At 36.9% G+C, this 23,435-nt stretch overlaps 1 protein-coding gene across 1 annotated transcript in view; it reads right to left on the bottom strand.

The window, feature by feature from the left end:
• The window catches only part of LOC306865117 (disco-interacting protein 2 homolog C-like), a 102,275-nt gene that overhangs the window by 16,504 nt on the left and 62,336 nt on the right, over window positions 1–23,435 (bottom strand). The window contains exons 6-24 of the mRNA XM_079409494.1: window positions 22,312–22,446; window positions 21,184–21,303; window positions 20,684–20,881; window positions 18,631–18,722; window positions 17,580–17,690; window positions 13,362–13,485; window positions 12,387–12,496; window positions 11,173–11,275; window positions 10,979–11,043; window positions 10,797–10,890; window positions 9,968–10,087; window positions 8,498–8,612; window positions 6,803–6,942; window positions 6,482–6,618; window positions 5,334–5,542; window positions 3,863–3,977; window positions 3,198–3,399; window positions 2,973–3,082; window positions 360–440 (exon numbers count right to left, since the gene is read on the bottom strand). Coding sequence (XP_079265620.1) covers window positions 360–440; window positions 2,973–3,082; window positions 3,198–3,399; window positions 3,863–3,977; window positions 5,334–5,542; window positions 6,482–6,618; window positions 6,803–6,942; window positions 8,498–8,612; window positions 9,968–10,087; window positions 10,797–10,890; window positions 10,979–11,043; window positions 11,173–11,275; window positions 12,387–12,496; window positions 13,362–13,485; window positions 17,580–17,690; window positions 18,631–18,722; window positions 20,684–20,881; window positions 21,184–21,303; window positions 22,312–22,446 — 2,381 coding nt within the window. The remainder of the gene's footprint in view (window positions 1–359; window positions 441–2,972; window positions 3,083–3,197; window positions 3,400–3,862; window positions 3,978–5,333; window positions 5,543–6,481; window positions 6,619–6,802; window positions 6,943–8,497; window positions 8,613–9,967; window positions 10,088–10,796; window positions 10,891–10,978; window positions 11,044–11,172; window positions 11,276–12,386; window positions 12,497–13,361; window positions 13,486–17,579; window positions 17,691–18,630; window positions 18,723–20,683; window positions 20,882–21,183; window positions 21,304–22,311; window positions 22,447–23,435) is intronic.

Below are 23,435 nucleotides of genomic sequence, written 5' to 3'. Positions count from 1 at the left end.
TATATATTTTATATTGTTGAATTTATTTAAAAAAAAAAATATTAAATAATTTTAATAATCTATAAAAAATAGTGTATTTATATATATATATATATATATATATATATATATATATATATATATATATATATGCAACTTCTTTTGAACTTTCTATTTATCAAAGCATCCTGAAATAAAAAAAAAATGGTTTTCACAAAAATTACAATAATAACTTGATTAATTATTAAAATTATTATTAAAATGATTCTTGAGCACCAAATCAGCATATTAGAATGATTTCTGAAGGATCATATGACACTGAAAATAATATAGAAGAATAGATTTTAAACAAAATATATAATATAAAATACACATCATACCCTTGAGCTGAGGAGGGTGAAGAGCACATGATCTGGAGTGGTCTGGGCTCGCCACTGCAACACCTCAGACAGGAAGAGGAACTATGGGTGGAAAAAGGAAGTCCAAGATGATTATTACAAAATCCGATATATTTAAGTATTTAATGGAGATAATATAACATTCCCAAAGTGCCATATCATTATTCATAAGTTGAATCAGCAAATGTTAATACACAGTTTGTTTTAATTGTTTGCATTTGAGTAGGTGGGGTGTTAAACAAGTCTGATTCAATCTATGCAATATTACAAAAGTAACGTGACATTTAAAGAGTAACTGTTTAACACTGGATGCTTTTTTGCAATTAGCAAGACCTGTTAAAGTCATTAGCAAGCGGCGCTGGTGTTATCTGAAGGTTGGAAGTGAATGCAGTTCATGTGTTACCTCATCTCCCGGATTTATTTTCACATCGGATCGCATTCCTCCTCTTAGGAGAATGAAAGAAAACTATTTCCATTCACTCAACGGGCCCGATTTTCATAGGCATGAATGGATGGAAGCAACGGAAAAAAACAACAACACAAGCTTGGGGGTGTAAAAATGGAAAACAGTCATGTACGGCTGTGTTTCTTTAAGCAGCGCAGATGGCGAAGGTAACATTTGTCGGTGTCAGACAGCGCATACCCATGAAGGGCTGGAAGGGTGTGAAGGAATGAGCGAAAGAGAGAGGATGAGGAAGGCATGCAAGAGGCAGCAGCCAACAACTGTTGCGGCACTGTGTGTGTGCATTTTTTGGCCTGTGCACATATTTCTTAGAATGTGTGTGAGCATATGTGGTTTGTGTGTGCGGCCGACAGCTGTGTCTGTGTGTTAAGGTTACGGTGTGGTGCACAGCAGACATGCTGAAGGAATAATGGCTGCCATCTTTCAGCCTGAGAGGGCAGCGTAATGGATTCTATTTCCGTTGAGGTGGTTGACTGACAGCACAGCAAAACCAAAGGCATCAACTCAACACTAACAGCAAAAACACTACGTTTTCTGCAAAATCCTAACTTTCAAGTGGCAAAAAGGGAACGTTTTAGAAGCACAAAATTGTTGAGGCCTGGTTCGGTGACATAATGTTTTAACAGTTTCCCAGAATGCTCTCTGTGGGGGTCGGGTATGAAACGACCCTGGCTGAGAGCAAGAGGTCTGACAAGCTGTCAGGGGTCAGTTCCTCTACCACAAATCTAGTTGGGACAATTACTGCGTGCCACACAATGGGTCCAAAATGAACACTCGGTGGGTGCCAAATATGTGTAATAAGTTGGCCGGTAACTTTATAAGGGACTGCAACATGTTTAAGTTGAACTGTAAGATTGATTATCTGACTCTCGCTGATGTAAGTGACACAAGAGATTCAAATCCACACCGGCTACTAAAGAAAAACATCTGTTGTGACTCACTCATCGTCAAGAAACTTGGAAAATATACTATCAGAGGTTTAATTAAGAGGCCTAAAATTATCCATGTGGCAATACATGTGGAACATTCTTAACATTAAGCCACCAAAGTGAAAACATCGGGAGGAAAATCACAATCTGTCTACACGTTTTTATGACAGCTGCAGGAGAATGAATCATCTCATATTTTATGCTGAGAAAATGACTAGAGGGAGCAAACAACTTTTTTTTTTTTAAGTAAGCAAGAAAAAAAAGATTTTACTGCCTCCTTTTTATAAGTATTTAAAAGAAATAAAACGTATGAATGTACAGTGTGTGTGTGTGTGTATGTATTAGTGCCGTCAAACGATTAATTGCGATTAATCGCATCCATAATAAAAGTTTTTGTTTATATGTGTGTGTACTGTGTATATTTATTATGTATATATAAATACACCCACATTCATGTATATATTTAAGAAAAATGTTAAGTTTATATATTAAATATATTTATATATGATATAAATTGCATGAATATAAATATATACATGTAAATATTTTCAAAATATATGCTGTATGTGCATGTATTAATATATACATTATAAATATACACAATACACACATATATTAGGTAAACAAAAACTTCTATTTTGGATGCGATTAATTTGATTTATGTGATTAAAAAAATATATATTCTTTTTGTATTTTTTATTAGTGCTGTCAAACGATTAATCGTGATTAATTGCATCCAAAATAAAAGTTTTTGTTTGCATAATATATGTATGTGTACTGTGTATATTTATTATGTATATATAAATACACACACATGCAAGTATATATTTCAGAAAAATATGTTATGTTTATATATTAAATATATTTATTTATAATATACATTATAAGTATATAAATATAGACATCTATCTATCCATCTTAACTTGTAAATATTCTCATTCACTGGCATTTTTCCTCAGTTTTGGACCCGTGTGCTACATAGCCTCTGAGAGCAATTATAAAACACCCTAAAGCAGCTTATATCTCTCATTCTCAGTAATTTAAAATGTACTGAAACACTGGTTTTAAGGACAAATATGTGCTTATTTTTGTGTCTGTTCTTTGCTGGATGGGACTCCGTTTGCTGGAGGTGAGAAATGAATGAGAGGGAAGGGAGAATGAATGATGGATGAAAATCGAGGCCCCATGTTAACACACACACACCTTTCTTGCCTGATCATTGTCTTCGATCTGGCCCAGGTCTCTGCCGCTGGCCTGAGCGATCCTCTTCCCCGAGACCAGGTTTCCCACCATCACAGAGGCGGGTCCAATCTCTGCAGGAGCCAGCAGAGGAAGATCATCACAAACAAACAGACGGCAACACACCCACAGCTTTTCTGACAGTTCTAATTTTGTACGACATCCGAGGTGACCTTGCCGCAGACAGACCTGGCTGTTTCTGTCTGGGTTTGGGCAGGTTGGTGACGCAGGTGTGAGGGCACATTAGGACGTTACAGGGATGCAGGGAGCCTTCCAAAAACAGCTGCTTGGTCTCCGACAGGTGGATCCCTCCCAGAGGAGTTTTGGGAAGGGTGTTAGCGGGCACCAATGCCAAGCAAAACACCCCGACGTTGTGGATGCTGTCTATCGCCTGTAGAAAGAGACGTATTGGATTGTCAGGTGAGGTTTAAAAATAGAGTTTGCAAGGAGCCGAGAAGAGGCTGCCAGCTGAGATCTGATGCAGCCGCTGACCTTTACCAATGCCTCAGGGAGAACCAAATTACCAAACGGGAATTCAGGAAGTGGAAGGAAAAAATACCATATTTGCAAGATTAATGACCTACAACAAAAGAGTGGAATGGAACCGTCTGGGTGTGTGGAAATGAAGGCCAGCCTGCGTGCCTGAGTGCTTCTTGTTATTTTTACATGCCGGTAAAGACTTGTAAAGTGCTGACAGAAAGTACGCAGGTCAGCGGTAGCGAGATCTCTAATTCAGTTTGGATGGCTACTGGGGTTATGTAGCGATTGAGGTGACTCCCGTCAGACTGGACGGGAATAGCGAGTCGCCGCTGCCCGAATCGATCGGCAAGGGTGGGTATAAAAAGGACAAATACCTGCAGCACACGACTCATCCACTGGAAGCTGTCCTCCTCCGTGGAGTCTGGCCGTTGCTCGGCTATGACCACAATTCTCTCGTCATGCAGGACCGTCACAGAAAATACCGCTATCCTGAAGATAGAGATATAGAAAAGAGATTCAGAGCCTGAAAATTCAGCTCCAGACCAATACGTAAAACATCTCAAACCATGAACTGCCCATGTTAGTGACTGGGATACATTGAACATTATTATTAATATTATGAATAATTAAATTAACAATAATAATTATAATAATTAAATCATTGTTATAGTTAATAATTACATATATTAATTTAACTGATTAATTATTAATTAACCATAATAATTTAGAATTAGAACAATCAATAGTTATAATGATTATCTATCTATCTATCTATCTATCTATCTATCTATCTATCTATCTATATATATATATATATATATACAGTGGCGGTCAGAATTATTGGCACCCTTGGTAAATATGATCAAAAAGAAGGCTCTGAAAATAAACCCCGGAATAAACCTCAGATAATCATTATAACTATTGATTGTTCTAATTCTAAATATTATTATATATGTATACACACACACACACACACACACACACGTACATATACACACACACACACACACACACACACACACACACACACACTACACACGTTTATATATTTTTTAAAGATTAATAAGATTTAAAAATTTAAATAAATGTATATATATATATATATAAAAAATAACATTTATTATAACATAATAATACTAAATTATAATTCATTCTAATAATTAAATTCATTACAAATATTTGAATTAATATTTGAAGTAAATTTTTTGTGGATTCATTCATTCAACTAAATAAACCACAGTGTGCTACTTTGATGAAAATATGAATTTTAAGCATTTTAAAGACTTGTAATTTTATTGTGCTTTTGCCATTTTCATTAGGTTTTTTATGTCTATATAGTATTTTTGTTTGTTTGTTTTAGTTGTTTATTTATTTAGTTTTAGATATTTTAGTACTTTAATTTAAACAAAAAAGAGAGAAATTTGGCAACAAGCTGAAATAAAACAAGCTTACGGTTTTTTAATATAATTAGTTTTATTTCAGTTAAAATTTATTTTATTTCAAGTAATGAAAGTGTTTTTATAGTTTTAGTTAGCGATAAAAAACTTGCAGCACTACATTAGATTATTACTGTAACACTGTGGTTTAGCACACTGTGTAAAGGTCTAAGAAAACTGATAAACAAAACCCGAGGTAATTTCACAGAGGCAACTACAACAGAACAACTCTACCACGACACACAGGGTACACGCTCTCGCTCCTGCCGCCTCAGCAGGTGTTGAATCCATTTAATTTGCACTCTGCATGTCCACAGCAAACAAGCTCATGTGCTATATATATCACCCGTTCTTTGATGACAAAAAAGAATACGCTTTGTTTGTTTGTTTGTTTTTGTTGTGTTCTCACCTGCCCCTGTACACAAACTTCATGGGCTCCACTGCCAGCGCTGTTGCGACGATATCATCAGCGTTGTGTCTCCGTCCGCTCACCACCATCAGCCCATCCATCTTTCCAGAGACAAACACCAGGCCACCCGGGCCTATGAAGCCCAGCAGCCCTGTCCGAGTGAAGGGGTACTCGCTGATAGGAGCCCCAGAACTGGTCATGGGGAAAACCTGACAGCAAAACAAAAGCCAAACTTTAAGATAAAACTATACATTTGTGAATTAAATACTGTATAAAAATGCAGAAATTCCCTCTAGAATCTTTGCTATGGAGTCACCTCTCATCCATTGAACATTACGGTGACGTGTTCATTGATTGGCTGACAAACTTAGATTAAACTTCTAGAATTATTGTAGCTCAACAGATTTAGACTTCGTAAATGACAGAAATCTAGAACAATTTGCTAAAAATGCCCAAGATTCGCTGTACGTCTCTTTATTTTATTCAGAGGCTTGTGAAAAAGTAAATTATTTTGCTACCACACAATTTAACATTTTTGGTAGCTAAATAATTTTAGAGTGACACTTTTGTGTCATTTAGTAATTTATTGCAGACTGTTTCCACCTTTGTGAGGACGAAGTACTTGCGTTTTAATTTATTGTATTTGCAACTTTTAATCTCACAATTGCGACTTTATATCTCACAACTGCGAGTTCATATCTGGCAGCTGCAACGTAATCTCTCACAACTGCAACTTTGTTTCTCATAATTGCAACAAATGCAACTTTATATCTCACAACTGCGATATTTTATCACAAAATTGCAACTTTATTTCTCATAATTGCAACATTTTATCTAACAACAGCAACTTTTTATCTCACAATTGTGACGTCATATCTGACATTCGTGACAACTGTGACTTAATCTCTCACTATCTCCTGTTTTATTGTTTTACTTTAGGTGAAAACAGACTTCAGATATCAGACTCTGTGTCAACTGGCCTTGAGAAAATGCCCTATTCATTATTTCAGAGCAATTTAACAAACAAGCCAAGGCAAAGACTTTGATCGGAGCACTTTAGCATCTGTTCGAGCAGAGGTCTGGGGATTCTGGGTAGGAGAATCCGCCTAACTACAGCCAAATCGATCTCGCTCTGATAGGACACAAACCTCAAAGGTGTTTTTTGTCATGCCCGAGAGCCCATAATATGACATTCCCGTGGCGATGGAACACACACACAGCTCTCCAATCTCATCTGTTCGGCACAGCTGAGGAACTCCCTCTGGTTTGACCACACACATCAGAGCTGCACATACACAACATCAATAAACACATTACGCACTTTATGAAGCAGTAAATACAGCACGCAGAGAGAGTCGTACATTACACAATTCTTTCCTTTGATTGCATTAACACAAAACGCACAACAATATACACAAAGCCACATTTTAGACTTTCTCAGAACCAGTCGTGCATGTACATATGTGTACCTCCTGGCATCACAGTGCCCACATCCTGTACGGTGAGTACGGAGAGACGCTCTTCTGAGTCCACTCTGATGACACCGTGGCTCAGACCCTGCATAGACAGCACTCCTCGACCCAGCGGCTGGTTACTGTCATCTGTAGGCCTAAAATGTGAAATAAAATACCAGATTACAGCAATATATGGAATTATTTCACAGTGACTCTTATGCAATATAAACCTGAAGAAGAAGCTAATCGGTCCAACTAGTTTTGATGTAGAAGAAGCTGCTTGGTCCAGCTAGATCTGACAGATAAGACTAAGCCCTGCCCACACATCCTGTAATATCCACTAATGTCCATATAATGTTCTCACATTGACTCTAATGCAATGTAAGCCTTAGAAAGAAGCTGATTGGTCCAACTAGTTCTGATGAAGAAGTTGATTGGTTCAACCAGATCTGACGGAGAGCACTAAGCCCCACCAACATATAATGTCCACTAAAAGACACCCGTATGAACTAACAGAGATTCTGGCAAGATACAGCAGGCTTCATTTGAGCGAAATACATAAAACAGGGTGTGTCGATGAAGTATGCTGGAAATAATAGCTCTGTTCCAAAACTAGTGTGCTGCCTTGCTGTCTGCACACTGCATAGGGAGCTGCCTTTTAAGGAACATAACAAGAAACTGATGTGGAAATCACAGTTGGTTCCAACAGCATTTGATTGACCGTTTTATTTTTTATATTTAGAAGCATATTGGGTAATTGCACAATGCAATTTGTTTTCTTAGAAGGTGTCTTAGAAGGTGGCATAATGTTTTTTTTCTAACAGCCATTGTGTCGGGTGTGTACATACTGTTTGATGCTTTAAAATGCTGTCTAGGTAGGCAGCTCATTAAGTTTTGGAACAGAGCAGAAGTGCAGAAATGTTGGACCATCTAGAGCTGAAATGAGAATGAGATATAATGAGGAAGGAAATTATTACCAGAGCGAGAAATATTCTGTGAACCACATGGGCCAAAGCAAATGTGTGCGAAGGGTGAAAAATGAGGTTACGATTAGTTTGCTCTGTAAATCCACAAATGACGATGACGTAACTTTTATGATGACAGAAACAGCGGAATTATGTATCGTCGGTCGCCTTTGAATCAACTTTTCCCCCCTGACTTCACTAGACAGTGATGTTTTCATCTGTGATACCAGGCTCTTTTATTAGCTTTCGATTCATTTCACTTTTTGTTGAAATTCATACAAGCTGTTCTCATCCTCAAATTTGTCGTGACAGAGAGAAGGTCTGTAAAAACGTCCAGCGATAGAGTTAATCCTGTGGAACGAAAACCATATGCTCTGTGTTCTGTCACGAGTTTGATTCGGTCACAAAGCAAAGATGTCAGGACTATTCAGGGCTGTAATTATGGAGGCAGCCTAAAAAAACATTATTTTCTTGTAAATGGTTTTGGAAAATTGCATTGAAGACATACACAGGCTTCGCTAAAGCTCTCTCATTGAACCATCAACTTCAATCTGTCCGTCTGCCAACAGAAAAATAGTTTGTGTCCATATTTCTGTCATTTTTCCCGATTTTTTTGGGGCTTAAGAAACTCGTAAAAAAGAGAGACAGAAAGATCTAAATGTTCTGGATGGAAAAGTGAGAGTTTATGAATATGAGCTGAAGTTACAGGGTGAGTGAATGGTCAATGTGTCAGCACTTCTCCCACCTCCTGATGGCCACGGTGAGGGCTTCAGCTGAGCTGGCACATGGACAGATGACCTCTGGCCGCAGACCTTTACTCTGGAAGACATTGAGGAACGCGTCACATGATGAGATGGACCCTGCAGAGAATGAGAGAGAGAGCATTATGTACTATAATGTGAAACCTGTCTTATATGACATTTAAAACAGTTCTCACCTTTAGAAGGATTCTAACTCTGTAGGGTACAATGGGGAGCATAGTTCTTGAAGTGACAGTTAACTAAAAAAATCCAGTTAAAAAGGAGCCATATTGTATACATTTTTGCTAGTTTGAGCATTCTTGAAACCAAGAGTTAAAAAAAAAAAAAAAAAAACAGGCTGTTTGTGCTACTGCACCTTTAAGATTTCTATATGTAAATGACTTCTACTGTGATCGTTTACACCTTAGTCCATCATGATGGGCCAAACAACAGATTACATTTCAATATATAAATCTGTGTATTCTAATGTCATATTCACTCTAAAAACAAAATAAAAAAGGAAATTATAAAATAATAAAGAAAATCAAGTTCAAATCAAATTCAAATTTATATGACAATTAAATGTCCTGCATTGTGACATAAATTTTGTTAAATGCAATTTTCTCTAAAATTATCATAACGTGATAAATACATTTAAGAAATTAAACATTTCACTGTCATTACATTTTTTTATTTAAAATCAATGCTAAATTCAGTACAACAAATCTTATTTCTATACATTATAATTGAAATTATTTAAAAATATTATATAATTTATTATGCATTGCATTAATTCTATTTTTCAGTAAGATACTAAGTTTCTTTCCCTTCTGAAGCATTTTCTTTTTTTTTTTTTTTTATGAAATATGTGTTTTTCGACTAGAAAGAGACAGCACATCAGTATCTTCATCTCAAAAGACCAAGACAAATCCTGTTTCCCCTCATATGACCCCTTAAAACAGTTTTGCTTCCTAAATATTCCACCGAACACCTGAGAAAAGATGATGCCAACCCATCAGAGGATGCCAAAGCTCAGACAACATACAGAATTACCAAATTTTGCCATAAGTTAAATATATTAAGGTTCTGCAATATATAAATATATTGTGGAAACTTAATTTCCTGTAGAGCTGCTTTTGCAACGATGTGTATCGTAAAAAGCGCTATACAAATAAACTTGAACTTGAACTAATATGTCCATTTGTGTACTATGTATCTGTAAATGTAAGGAAATGGCTTCTGGGCATCATCTATCCTGACTCATCTCTTCTGTGAGTTATAATCCCAAAGGCCAAATATGAGTGTATACACATTTATATTAGACACTAATGAATGATGCTTTTAGCTTGTTTGCTGGGTGTGTAAATAGCTGCTTAACCCTCAGCTTGTTTCCTGTCAGAAGAACATTTTAAGTAACACACAGGTGCGAGAGGAAAGAAATGGAAAGGAAGAGTTAAAACACTAGCTGAACTCACATGGGTTGGATCCGTCGGCCACCACCAGCATGCGCAGGGAGCTCAGGTTGACGTCTCTCTGATCTCGGTGAGCGACCAGAGCCCAGTGCATATCCCTTGACTTGACACAAGCTACTTTAGCTGCACACAAACACACAGAACTAGAAATATCACAAGAACGGCCATATTGGACACATCCAAAATCATATCAAATGACACTGTCCCTTACACATGATTAATTCATGAAACGAAGCTGAACGAATTTCTGAGTAAATCTTTCATAAAGCTATCATGATGTAAAGGGTCCCAGTGAGGATTTACAAATGATTTACGGTATACAGAAATTTGCCCTGTATATAGTTGATGAAAAATTAAGACTCAAAGTCTGTTTACATCAAGTTCAAATTTTAGGCACAAAAAGATATTTTAAAACAAAACAATGCATACACATGGATTTCATAAAGAGAGTTGAAAATACTGTAGCATATTAGTTGTTATTAATATTATATTGTTAATATTTTTATATATTTCCTCTTATATTTTTGGTTAGTATTTTCTTATAAATATACAATTTTTTGTTTCTTTGTTACATTGGAAAGCTAGGTTGATTTTCTTAATGATGACAAAAAAAAACACTATTATTAAATTAAATATGATTTAGTTTTGTGTCATTTAGTCAAATACATGGTGAGAAAAATTGCACAAAAATACTACATACTTCTGTGTTTGATCGTGCTAACTGGACTAGTTTTTATGCAAACTAGCAATCTAGCAAATATGCAATCATATTTGACTTGGTGTTAATAGTTTTGCAAAAAAATGGATTTAGTGTAAACACTGACAGACAGACCTTTATATTGACACACTTTCTGAATCCAGGACAGAGGGTTAACCTTCATCAGGGAGTACGGGATGCTGATTACATGCATCATGTTCATGACACTCTGGGGAAACGGGAAGTGAGATATTAACACCCTGAATGTGGAACATATGATCTTATGTTTACATTTTTTTTTCAGAAGCATGACTTACAGTTAGAATGCCGTGCCACAAACCCACATCCTTTTTAAAGTCCAATACATTCACTATGATTTCAGCTGAAAGACAAAGAGAGAAGACAGATGTACTACATGATTGTCTGAGAAGGGAGATTTAAGGACAATGGACTGAGCTAGAGGTTTAATGCGGTGTGTGTGTGTGTGTGTGTGTGTGTGTGTTGGACTCACCCTCTGTGTATCCACAAGACTGCGTAAGGGCCTGGCAGTGTGTAAGAAGTGCGATCCGTGTCACCGTCACACCCAAAACACTCCCATCTTTACAGGTCTTATACTGGAAATCAATAAACACAAGAGTGTCATAAATGTGAATCATTAACACAAATATTAATGCATCAAATCTCTTAACAAACACGGTTTGCATGACGGTTAACGGACTACTGTAGAGATGAATGTCAAAATGACTGGTGATGTCCAGGGCTTATTTAAACTTATAAATAAAAATATAAAAATAAGAAATAATATTTTGCATAAAGAAGTAAGGCAAATTTTTGGATCATTAAATAGTTTGACATTTTTGCAACAATTTAACACCACCATAAAGCCACCAGAATTTAACCTTTGAGGTTTTTATTCTCATTAAATTGTCATTATTCTAATACATTATTAAATTACTAAATTACAGTAGTACAACGTTTATTTTAATTAAAATCAGCACAAATTAGTGGGAGTACAACAAATACTACTATATATAAATACTTTACAAATTAAAAATTAAGCAATGTAATGTAATTTTATTTATTAATTTTATATATATATATATATATATATATATTTATTTATTTATTTTTATTTATTTTTTTTTTTTCACATTAAATAATTGAAAAATAGCTTTTTTACTGAACAAAAATGACAATTGGGGGAAATGATAGTCGTGATATATTTTCTTTTGAATATGTTCTTCATACTGTACTGAAAAGGAGTACAGTAGAAAGGAAAACAAACAGTGGACATCTGACACCCGGCCACTTTGCACAGACTCTCCGATTTCTGGGATCAGGCAAAGAACACTGAGACAGCTCACTCAAAACTGGTTCAATAACATGAGACCAACCCCACTCCATCAACCAGTACCTCCTACAAGAGTCCCGATTCACAATTAAACAAACATTAATCATTTATCATCCATTATCCACTGACTCTCTAATGGAAGCAGCTGTGCCCGGCATGCTGATAGGAAATATTGATTTCTGTGGCTCGAGACATAGAATATCTACCAATCAGATATCATAAAACAATTAAAGTGGCTGGTGGGGTGCAGCACATGGAAAACAATCCCACACTGATGGTTTCCATTTCAGGAGAATCTTTGTATGTACAGCCAGTAAAATGATTTGAATAAGCTGATATTTCCATAACGGTCATAATTCCATGGGTTAGCTCACCTCTATGTAGGCGGTGTCGTTATTTGCATCTTTGATGTGAGGGAACCAATCACGTGGCGGCTTGGACAGGTGTTTAGATTCTGTGACGAACCACAGCAGCTTTGGCCATCCTGATGAGTGGGTGGGACCAAACAGAAAGAAAACATGAATATTCATACAATTCTATTAATATTCATGCAGCTTGATGATTCAACCATGACTATCATTATCATTATTAGTGGTGATTATCTTTCAAAAGAACGATAGTGAGTGATTAGTGCGACTGACTAAATGACTATGTGCGTCGGGATGAGAGTAAGTCCGTCTTTTCTCCGTCTCGGGCTAAATGACTATCCTCTCGGGACTTCTTAATCATTACAACAATATCAGACTCATTACCTCTACGTTTTCTATTTATACCCTCTCTCGTCTTACTGCGGCCCAGACAAGGCAAAAAACGCTGACTGCTAGCAGTCTGGCTAAGATAACCTCACATGCATGATACGGCCCATCATGTTCTTGATTTTCGCTTGCGGCCCCACACAGACTCTCACTATTCTAGTATATTTTAAAATGCAATTTATTCCTGTAATGAATTTGAAGAAACTGAAAAAATTGTTGAATAATTGTTTTCTTAGTGCACAAAAAGTATTGTCGTAGCTTCATAAAATTAACATTCAATCACTGATGTCACATGGACTATTTTTAATGATGTCCTTACTATATTTCTAGGCCTTGAACATTTCAGTGTCATTACTGTCTATGGAGGGTCAGAAAGCTCTCGGATTTCATCAAAATACCTTAATTTGTGAACCAAAGATAACCGAAGGTCTTACGGGTTTGGAATGACATGAGGGTGAGTAATCGATGACAGAATTTTCATTGTTGGGTGAACTGACCCTTTAAGATGTGGACTAGATTTTATTCTGAAAAACAAAAGTCTGCCTATGTGACACTAGACATCACTTACATAAAGATGTGCATGAACGGACTGACCTTTGAACTGTGGTATTTCGCCAGTGGGTCCTTTCGGAAGGCCTTTGTGGCAGGCGTCACTGGTCAGAGCTACAGTAACGCCACAACTGCCCAGGAGAAAGCCAATCTGCTGACTTCCTGCATCCTAATACACACACACACACACAGAAATAGGCTAAGACCAGCTAACATCCATCATCAGTACAGCAGCAAAATACACTGCAGGGGAGGTGACGGCCTACTTATTACAGACAGCACACTGAGGAATGATGTTTACCCGTGATACTGCGGAGTGCTTGAATATCTCTTTTATGTTTGATGGTGGAGTTTTAAAATCACCTCCACCTGACAAATGTCCATGTCACCTTTTTTACATAGTAAAATATCAAAAAATACCTTGCAACAAAATGCACCATGGTTTTTGGACATGACCTCATAAAATGCACTATGGTGATACCATGGTATAAATTTGTTATCCGATACAAACACTAAGGTAGTTTGAATTATACCATGGTAAAACACAGAGTTCCCTTACAAAAAAAGTACCACAGCACTACCAAGTTTTTTTGTTAACGTAATACTACCATTGCTTTTTGGATGTGGAGTATGATTTCAGGATTATGTTTTCAGTACCATGGTACTACTAAGTCTGGTACTATGGTAATATTTTAAGTACCTATAATGTAGATATAATTCAGTACTATACTATATATATACAGTGCCCTCCACTTTTAGAGTTTCATCCCTCTATCTGATGTGAGCATAAGTATTGGAACAGTTGCCTCTCAGGTCTAAGTGACCAGCTGTGTCCTGTTGCATTAATTCTTCAGATATTAAAAGCAGGGAATGTGTCGTATCAGTTATATCCATTACTTCTGTATTCTGAATCCTGCAATCTATGATGACACACACAAACCAGGATGAAGATGGGGGAGCTGACTTTGAGAGAAAAGCAAGCAATTTGGATGCTAAAAGAAAAGAGGAAGTCAATTCAAGCTATAGCAAAAACAAAGGGCATGGAGAAATCAAGAGTTTGGAAACCACCAGCGACACCAGCAACCAACAACTACCTGATCGGCTGAGAAAACAACAGTAGTTGATGACAGACAAATCATAAAAGCTGTGAAAATTAACCATAAAAGACGTGTCTGTAAAATCACCAACAACTTCCAGAAAGCTGGGGTGATGCTCTGACAATCTACTGTCCTCAGGAGACTTTGACACAGAATTACAGATGCTACACAGCAAGATGCAAACCTCTGACCAGCACCAAAAATAGAAAGGCAAGATTAGAGTTTGCAAAAAAGCACAAAGGTGAGCCAGAAGAGTTTTGGAACTGTGTTTATGGACAGATGAGACAAAGATGGACCTTTATCTAAGTGATGGGAAAGCAAAAATGTGGAGAAAAAAAGGGAACTGAAAATGATCCCAAGCATACAGCCTCATCTGTAAAGCATGATGGAGGTGGTGTCATGGCATGAGCATGCATGGCTGCCTCTGGAACAGGCCCTCTCAACTTTACTGATGACTTAATGTATGATGACAGTAGCAGAATGAATTTGGAAGGGTACAAAACCATCTTGCCTACCAATATTCAAGAAAATGCCACCAGATTCATTGGGAAGTGCTTCATATTGCATCAGGACAATGACCCAAAACACCCTGCAAAGGAATTTATAAGGGCAATGAAATGTAAAGTCTTAGATTGCCCAAGTCAATCTCCAGATTTAAATCTGATTGAACATGAATCTCACCAGCTGAAGAGGATAGTAAAGGCAGAAACTCCCCAAAACAAGCAACAATTGGAATTGGCTGCATTAAAGGCTGGGAAAAGTATTTCAAAGGATGAGACCAAGAGTCTGGTGATGTCTATGGGTCATAGAGTCACTGCTGTGATTGTGTGCAAGGGATCTGCAACTAAATAATAGCTTTTAATCTTTTATATCTGCCTTATGTTCAACTGTCCCAATACTTATGCTCACATCAATGATTGGGCTGAACTCTAAAAGTGCTGTTCTTTTTATTTGGTAAAACATGTTGAAACTGCTAATAATAAAATGTGACATTCTGTAGTTTTGTCTCATATTCATCTTTTAATCATATTTGCAAATGTCTTGACTCCACAGCCAACAGAGAAATTTTGTCTTTACGGAGGGGACTGTATATATGTATATATATATATATATATATATATATATATATATATATTTTATATATATAATATATGTTTATATTACGGCCGGGACTTTAACGCGTTAATTTAGATTAATTAATTACACAAAAATAACGCGTTAAATTTTTTTAACGCATTTTAATCGCACTTATTTTTGCACCGCGGAACGTTTCTCACTGGATGAGTTTCGGAGGACCGATTATACTGGAGCACCAACTAGCGTTCAGACAAAAACAAACCACAGTGAACATGGACAAAGAAGCTGATGAGACCGCTTTGGTTGGCCCTGTGGATGGGAAATTTAAAAATCCATATGAAAAAACTTACTTCTCACTGTTCTCAGGTCAAATATTTATATGCGATTAAAATGTGATTAATTTCGATTAATTAATTACAAAGCCTCTAATTAATTCGATTATTTTTTTTAATCGAGTCCCGGCCCTAATTTATATATATTATATATATAAGTACCATGCGATTGTCACGTTTTTTGTACTGAAATGCATGTATGTACATGGTGTAAAATGATGGTACTCTTCACTACTTTTTAATCCGTGTACCCTTACAAAAAAGTATACAGAATTACCATAGTACTACTATGCTTGTATGTTATCATAGTACTACATGCTAACATCATACCAAATTGTTTTTAAGAGTACAATTTAAGGAGTACAGTTACATGTAACATGCAAAACACCTAAAAAACCATGGTATTACCATTGTACTTTTTTGTAAGTCTGGTAGCATGGTAATGCTATACTGCAAATACCATTCTAATCACTTAAAACAAAGTACGTCTGCGCCAATAGCCTTGTGGTTAGTGCGCTGACATACAGCGCAACTGTGCTCACGGCAACCCGAGTTCGAATCCTGGCTTGTGGTCCTTTGCCGATCCTGCTCCCCTTTCTCTTCACCCAATGCTTTCCTGTCTACTACACACTGTCCTGTCCAAATAAAGGCTTAAAATGCCCCCTAAACAAATCTTTAAAAAAAAAAAGTACCATGATGTTACCAAGTTTTCGGAAATACAATTTCAGGAGTATAATTTCAGTTCCATGGTACACATCCAAAAAACTTGGTAGTACCATGATCTTGTAAATACCATTGTAATCATTCAGTACTATAATATATATATATATATATCAAACTACCATGATATTACCATGTTTTCTGCACATGTAACATGGTACTGTCATGATATTTTACAAAGTACCTATAAATACCATCTAAATACTACTGTATGTAAATATGGTAATCATTTAATATCATGTACCGGTGATCCTCTAGCTCAAACAGTAAAGAGTGACACATGCCACGCCAAAGTTATGGGTTCAACTCCCAGGGAATGCTTGAAATTGCATATTTTGAATATATTGTAACTGGCTCTATATAAAAGCGGCTGCCAAATGCATAAAAATAGATGTGAATCTACATCAAAGTATCATGGTATTATCATTGGACACAATCAAATGACCATGGTTCTTGCACGGTACTCTTCTGTAAGACTTATGCTGTGCTATAATTCAAAAATGCAGAAAAACACATGCTGCTTTTGCACTGGACAGAAGTTTATTGGTTTCCGAATTGCAATGCATGCAGAGGAAGCCAGAGAGTGTTCTGCCAGTTTCCAGGTCCTTTCCTGGAATTTTTGGACGGACGAGGGATCAGACTGACTCTTGCCAAAGCTGCTCTCCTCCTTTACTTCGACCACTAAAATTCAACATATGTATCTGAGGCAAAACCTCAGCCTCGAGGGGTCCATGCTGATACATTCACCCTGACATTCCAAAAAGATAACAGATCTCAAAATTAGACAGCAGACCGGAGAGCGAGACACTGAATTATTTACAAGGCCAAGTTTCCAGAAGGCCTTTGTAACACTTTGCCTTTAAACATGAATAATAAATATATATTAATAGTTTGCACTGTCAGGTTGGCACTCGACAGTGTCCATGCTGGGAAGAAGGATTGTGGGTAGGCGCTATAACTTGTTATAGTGTCAAAAATCGAGACGTGAAGGCTTGAAAACGTGACAGTCATTCATGGTGGTATATTTAGAGTCTCACCTTTCTGGTAAGTGGCACTTCGATGGGTACGGGCACCACCTCTGCCAGCAGGCAGCCGTAAAAGGCGACCATAAAGGCAGCGGGATCGTTGTTGGGGAACACAAGAGCCACCTGCTCATGAAATGATAAGAGAGGAAAGGTGTCAGACTTCAAACACGAGCGTATGCTAATCTGACAAGGACATGCTTTAAAACCGAGCCATGCAGCAGGAAATGCCACTCTGTCATTAAAGGAATGCTCTGGATTCAAAACAAGTTATGCTCTATGTTCAGCATCTGCAGCATGCTGGCGATTACCACAATCATTTTAGCTCATCCCTCAGAATGTAAAAACAGACAAACTTGCATTTACTGCATGGAAGGTGCAAAGCAATCTGAAGGTTTATATGTAGAAACATGCAGCTTCAATGTTGAGTTTTTGTTGAATGTTGTGTGAATGTTGTGTTATGAATTTTGCTGACACAAATACTTTAATTTTTAGAAAAAATAAGTTTTGAGGTTTTAAAATGATAGTACACCCAAAAATGTAAATTCTGTCATAATTTACTCAATCATGTCATTCCAAACCTGTGTGCATTTCCATTGTATTTTTTGTTCAAACAATGGAAGTCAATGGGAACTGAAAATGTTTAGTTACCAACATTCTTCAAAATATCTTCTTTTGTCTTCCACAGAAGCACAAAAGTCATATAGTTTTGGAATGACAAAATGACTAAATAATGACAGAATTTTCATTTTGGGGTGAACTATTGCCTTAAGTTGTGAAGCTATCTAAATCATTATTTTACCCAATAACAAATTGAATACATGCAAATGTAACTTTTTATTAAACTAGTTAATTAATCAGTCAATACGTATTAATCAGTTAATACAATTAATACGTATTTTAACACTCATTCCTTGCCTTACAGACTTCCATTCAGAGTGCATTACTGTATACCAAATTATTCTCAGTGGTAATCGACAGCATGTAGGTTAACTAGTATTGATAATTTCTTTAATGAGGTGCTTCACTGAAGTGGTCTGGTTCTAAGAAGCTCTGTCACACTCACCCGGTCTCCTGGTCGGACCATAGGTTCCTGCTTGGTGCCCAGTTTGTGGAGGATGTTGTACGCTACTTTGATGCTCCGAGACCAAAGCTTGCCTGTCCAAAAGGAAGTACATGCTAAATAACTGTACTTAAGGGGTCAATTCACCAAACGTGCCCTGCAGTTATCAAATTGTGTCTCAGTGTATTCAAATATTCATTAAAGAGTTTGGTGGTGGATTTTTTTTTTTACGTTTTCGAAAGACATATTTTGCTCATCAAGGCAGAATTTATTTGACCAAAAATATAGTAAAAACAATAATATTGTGAAATTGTTTTACAATGATTAAAATACCAAAACAACCGTTTTCTAATTTTATATAAATTTAAAATGTAATAATACATTTTGATACATTCAAAAATTCAATAAATTCTAACTGGGCGAAAAAATATAATTATGTAACGCTTTTGCGTTTTATGTTTTACGGCTGTTGCGTCTCATAAACAAACAAGATCTTCCATGAGAGCTTGAGATTTGAGAAAAGAGATTTTCAGTGAATAATTGATTCAGCTGCCTTTTGTTCCTCACACAAAGCTATCTTGTGACTTGAGAAGACTTTAAAACAGATATGAGTCGTATGGCACACTTTTATGCTGCATACTTTTTCTTCATTTAGATAACTGTAAGCATGAAAACTGCAAGCAAGAAAAAGAAAAAAGTGAACAGATTCCATAGACTGAAAGGCAAGCGAAGGACAAACATGGACTGGGACCAAATTACCAAATTACTTGAAGTTTAAGCATCTGGAAGAGTCACACACAGGGTGTTCAGCAGGTTATCTTCTCTGTCCTGCTGAATTTTTGACCTGCCGTTATCAGGATTTAACTCATAGCTATGAAACCCCACTGAAAGCAAAACGGTGCAGAGATAGCGATCTTGTTCTGCGCCTGCGTTCTGTGGAAAGTTAATTACTCTTTTGATTTGGGCGAGGTTTTTAACGAGCTGAGAAGGAGGGTGATAGTCCCTGGTGGGTTCTGGGGAGGGGTCTGTATGCCACACCAACAGCTATTGCCATTAATTTTCTGGCTCACACTGCAAACCGAGGCAAATGGAGATTGACTTTTGGTCGGGGCTTTAAGCGTCTTCATGAGTCTGTACGTGTGTGTGTGTATGTGTGTGAAGACGAAGAAGTCATTAAGCTCAGGTGGCTTGATGATCATTTTCAGTTTTTAGAAAAAAGAAAAGATGGAATACCAATCCATTACAGACACACACACTGCAATCACTTCCTCATACTCTCACCCGTGATGTGCTGCTGGCAGGTTCCTCAGAGTAAAATCAGCTGAGAGCCTCACACACACACAACACAAAACAAGCCCTATATTGATCTCTCTCTCATGACTAAGCATATATAAACAAGGAGACAAGGTTATTTCTGTTAGCATAAGATGAAAACAAGTATATCAGTATATTCGGTGGCCCCAAAAATATTTGAACACTTTCGTCACACTTTAAACCACCAACGCATTAATACAAAATATTTAAACAAGTGCCATCTGCTAACAAATTAAGCTTTTCTGTACCTAACTTTTAAATTTTTTTGTTTTAATTTGAAACTACCTTTTTTTTTTATGTTTGTGAAATTAAATAAAATATTTTTAAAAATGTCATGTATTAAGCATGACTTTAATGTCTAAATAGTTTTCATCTTAATGCAAAACAATATTTTATATTATTTGAAATTGGATAACTGTGCTTTTGAGAATTTTTTGACTCGTAATGTGTTGCTACTTGGTTTGAAAAATAATTAAATTATATTTTAGTTATGCTAAAATATAATAAAACTAAATAAAATATAGTAATAATAATAAAAATAAAAGATTCATAAACTACGCGTCCAAAACTTAAGTGTCCAAATATTTTTTGGGGTCACTATATCAGCCTACGTGGTCTGTATTAATATTCTTATTAATATGCTGAAGTATAAGAGAGAAAATATATTATTCTGTTCCAGTATGGTTGTATGCGGATGTTGGGTCATTATATGTATGGCTGTAGTTGAATAAGGTTATTTTACCATAAGTAAGGACGTAGAGGGGTTTGCCGTTGGTGTCCATGGTGGTCAGGCAGGGCGCTTTGGGCGAGATGGTCCCCCAGCGTTGCAGTGCAGCTTCTAAAGATGGTGGCCAATTAGTGACCACTCCTAGCGGTTCCCCTCGAATGGCGACCATCTGAGAGCCCTCCGGCCGTGGCAGGTTGGGGTCAGGCTGCTGGACTGAAAACAGAAGAGGCAAAACATGGTCATTCAGGGAGCCAAAACATTTTTTTGTTTTTGTTGAACTGGTTCGTTTCAATGAACCGTGAACTGTTGAATCACCGGTTCATTTGAATCATCACTCATCACTGCTGTTTTTGTGGTTGAGACATATTTAATTAAATGCTGACCACTTAGTTGATTCTATTGACTGATTGATTCAAGAGCAGAGGAACAGCTTCAAATCAGGTACTGTGTATGTTTCTATTTGTTTGTTTATAAGAAAAGCTCCAAAGAACTATTATGCTGAGACAAACACTTACCTTCTAGGAGCTCTTCAAAATCATCAACAAAAAACTCTCGAAGTGGAGGTCGTCTGGGCTGCTTTAGTGTGTTTACAAGTTGCTGGATTTTAGCCGAAACACGACTGCTAACTGGGACTCCTAAGGAGACACATGTGTTAATGCACACAAACACACACAAGCCTGGAAAAAAACCTAATATTATCATTCATACACGAATCAAATTTCCTGAATCTACCTGAAAGAGCCTACACACACACACACACACACACAAGGCTGTCTGGGTTTAAAGGACTGGCCATAAACAGATTAGATGGATGGCTAAATGTGCACAATGAAGATGTTCATCTCCCCGCTGTTGTGTTTACTTCTGTATCCAACACCTCAATTTTCATCTTACCCCAAACAAATCAATTTTACAAACATTATTGATTAATGCCTCTGACAGATGCAGTCCAATGCGGCCTTCAGGGGCGTCCCCAAGAGATTAAATTAAAGAGTAATAATAAAAGAGTGGGATCAATGCCCTCAATCACAGCTTCATAACAGAGGATCCATCAGAGCAGATTTCAGACCGTTTCTATCATCTCTAGGGCTTACACACAATTTACAACTACATCAACCATTATAACACATACATATATAAAGTGTCAGTAATTTGATAACATACAAGCATTAAATATCTTATTAAATATAAGTGTTGTTTTTGTATTGTTTGCATACCATTATAGAATTATTGCATTTGCGTTCATTTTTTTTTATTTTAGTTTTTAATAATTTTGTTGTGTGCTTTTAAAATACATACTGTAATTGTATTTTGATACGTAAAGCATTACACACTTTAATGTTTTGTGTATCATGAACTAACAATAAACAATACTTTCGCAGCATTTATACCAGCTACCACCATTGTGTCCTTAACCCCAGGTTGCTGCAGGGGGACTATATGCAAGTTGCTCTGAATAAAACCATCTGCCAAAATAAATAAAGTTTGGGTGGAATAAAAATGCTAGATGTGCTGTCAAAACGATTGAGGAAAATGGTTCATGTAAATCTTTCAAAGCTCATTGTGATTTTTAAAATGAAAACGTCATTACTGTCTCTAAAACATCACTCCTTTTCTTTCACACACATTTCTCGTGCCCTCACCATCTCCGGTCTCCATGAGTTTGGCGTTGCCATATTTGGGTGTGGTCCGGGGTACGGTGGACACCTGTGGCCTCTCCACCTGAACGGGATGTTCGGAGGTGTAGGTGGTGACGTCCGGAGGGGCTGAGTGATTCTCTGGGTTTGGGAATATGAGGAGGAATCAAAATGCAGAATGAGAAACTCCAGCTCCAGTGGTTTTGAGGAATGGGAAGCTGGTGTATACCTGGTCCAAATGGGTTATTCACTGTATCATATATATTGACCAAAAAATTATCAACTTGAACCAGCAATAAACCAGTTAAAACTGATATGTTGCAGCTGATGACCAACTTGGACCAGCTTCAAACCAGTTATCATGTTCCAGAAAATTGATGGCTGGTTCATCAAGTTGGTCATTGGCTGACCCACCTACTGTATTTTATATAGTGAATAACCAGCTTGACCAGCCAATGACCAACTTGAACACCCTAAACCAACTGCTAACTGTTTTTTGCAGCTATTAACCAACTTGGACCAGTTTTAAACCAGCTATCATGTTTAAAAAATTTACATCTGGTTCAAGTTGGTCTGATCAGTCTATGTTATATAGAGCATAACTAGCTTGACCAACCAATGACCAAACTGAACTGCCTATAAACAAATTGGTGACTGGTTTGGTGCAGCTAATGACCAACTTGGACCAGCTTTAAACCAGCTATCATGTTCCAAAAATGTATAGCAGTTTCAAGTTGGTCATTGGCTGATCGATCTATATTAGACAGAGCATAACCAACTTGACCCACTTATAAGCCAATTGGTAACTGGTTTGTTGCAGGCTGACCAATCTATATTATACAGCAAATAACCAGTCAATCTGAGTTGGCCATTGACCAGCCAATGACTAACCTGAAAGCTCTAAGTAGCCAATGACCAACTTTAAAGCTGCTATCATGTTGCAAAAAAAAAATTATCAATTGGTCATTGGCTCATCAATCTATATTATACAATAAGTATCCAGCTTGACCTGACATTGACTAACTTGAACCATCTATAAGCCAACTGTTGCAACTAATGACCAACTTGGACCAGCTTTAAACCAGCTATCATATTCCAAAAATTTACATCTGGTTCATACCAACCATTGG

Source organism: Barbus barbus (genome assembly GCF_936440315.1).
Source record: "Barbus barbus genome assembly, chromosome: 46".
NCBI lineage: Eukaryota > Metazoa > Chordata > Actinopteri > Cypriniformes > Cyprinidae > Barbus > Barbus barbus.
Note: the sequence above shows the minus strand (reverse complement) of the source record. Positions and strands in the feature narration are given on the sequence as shown.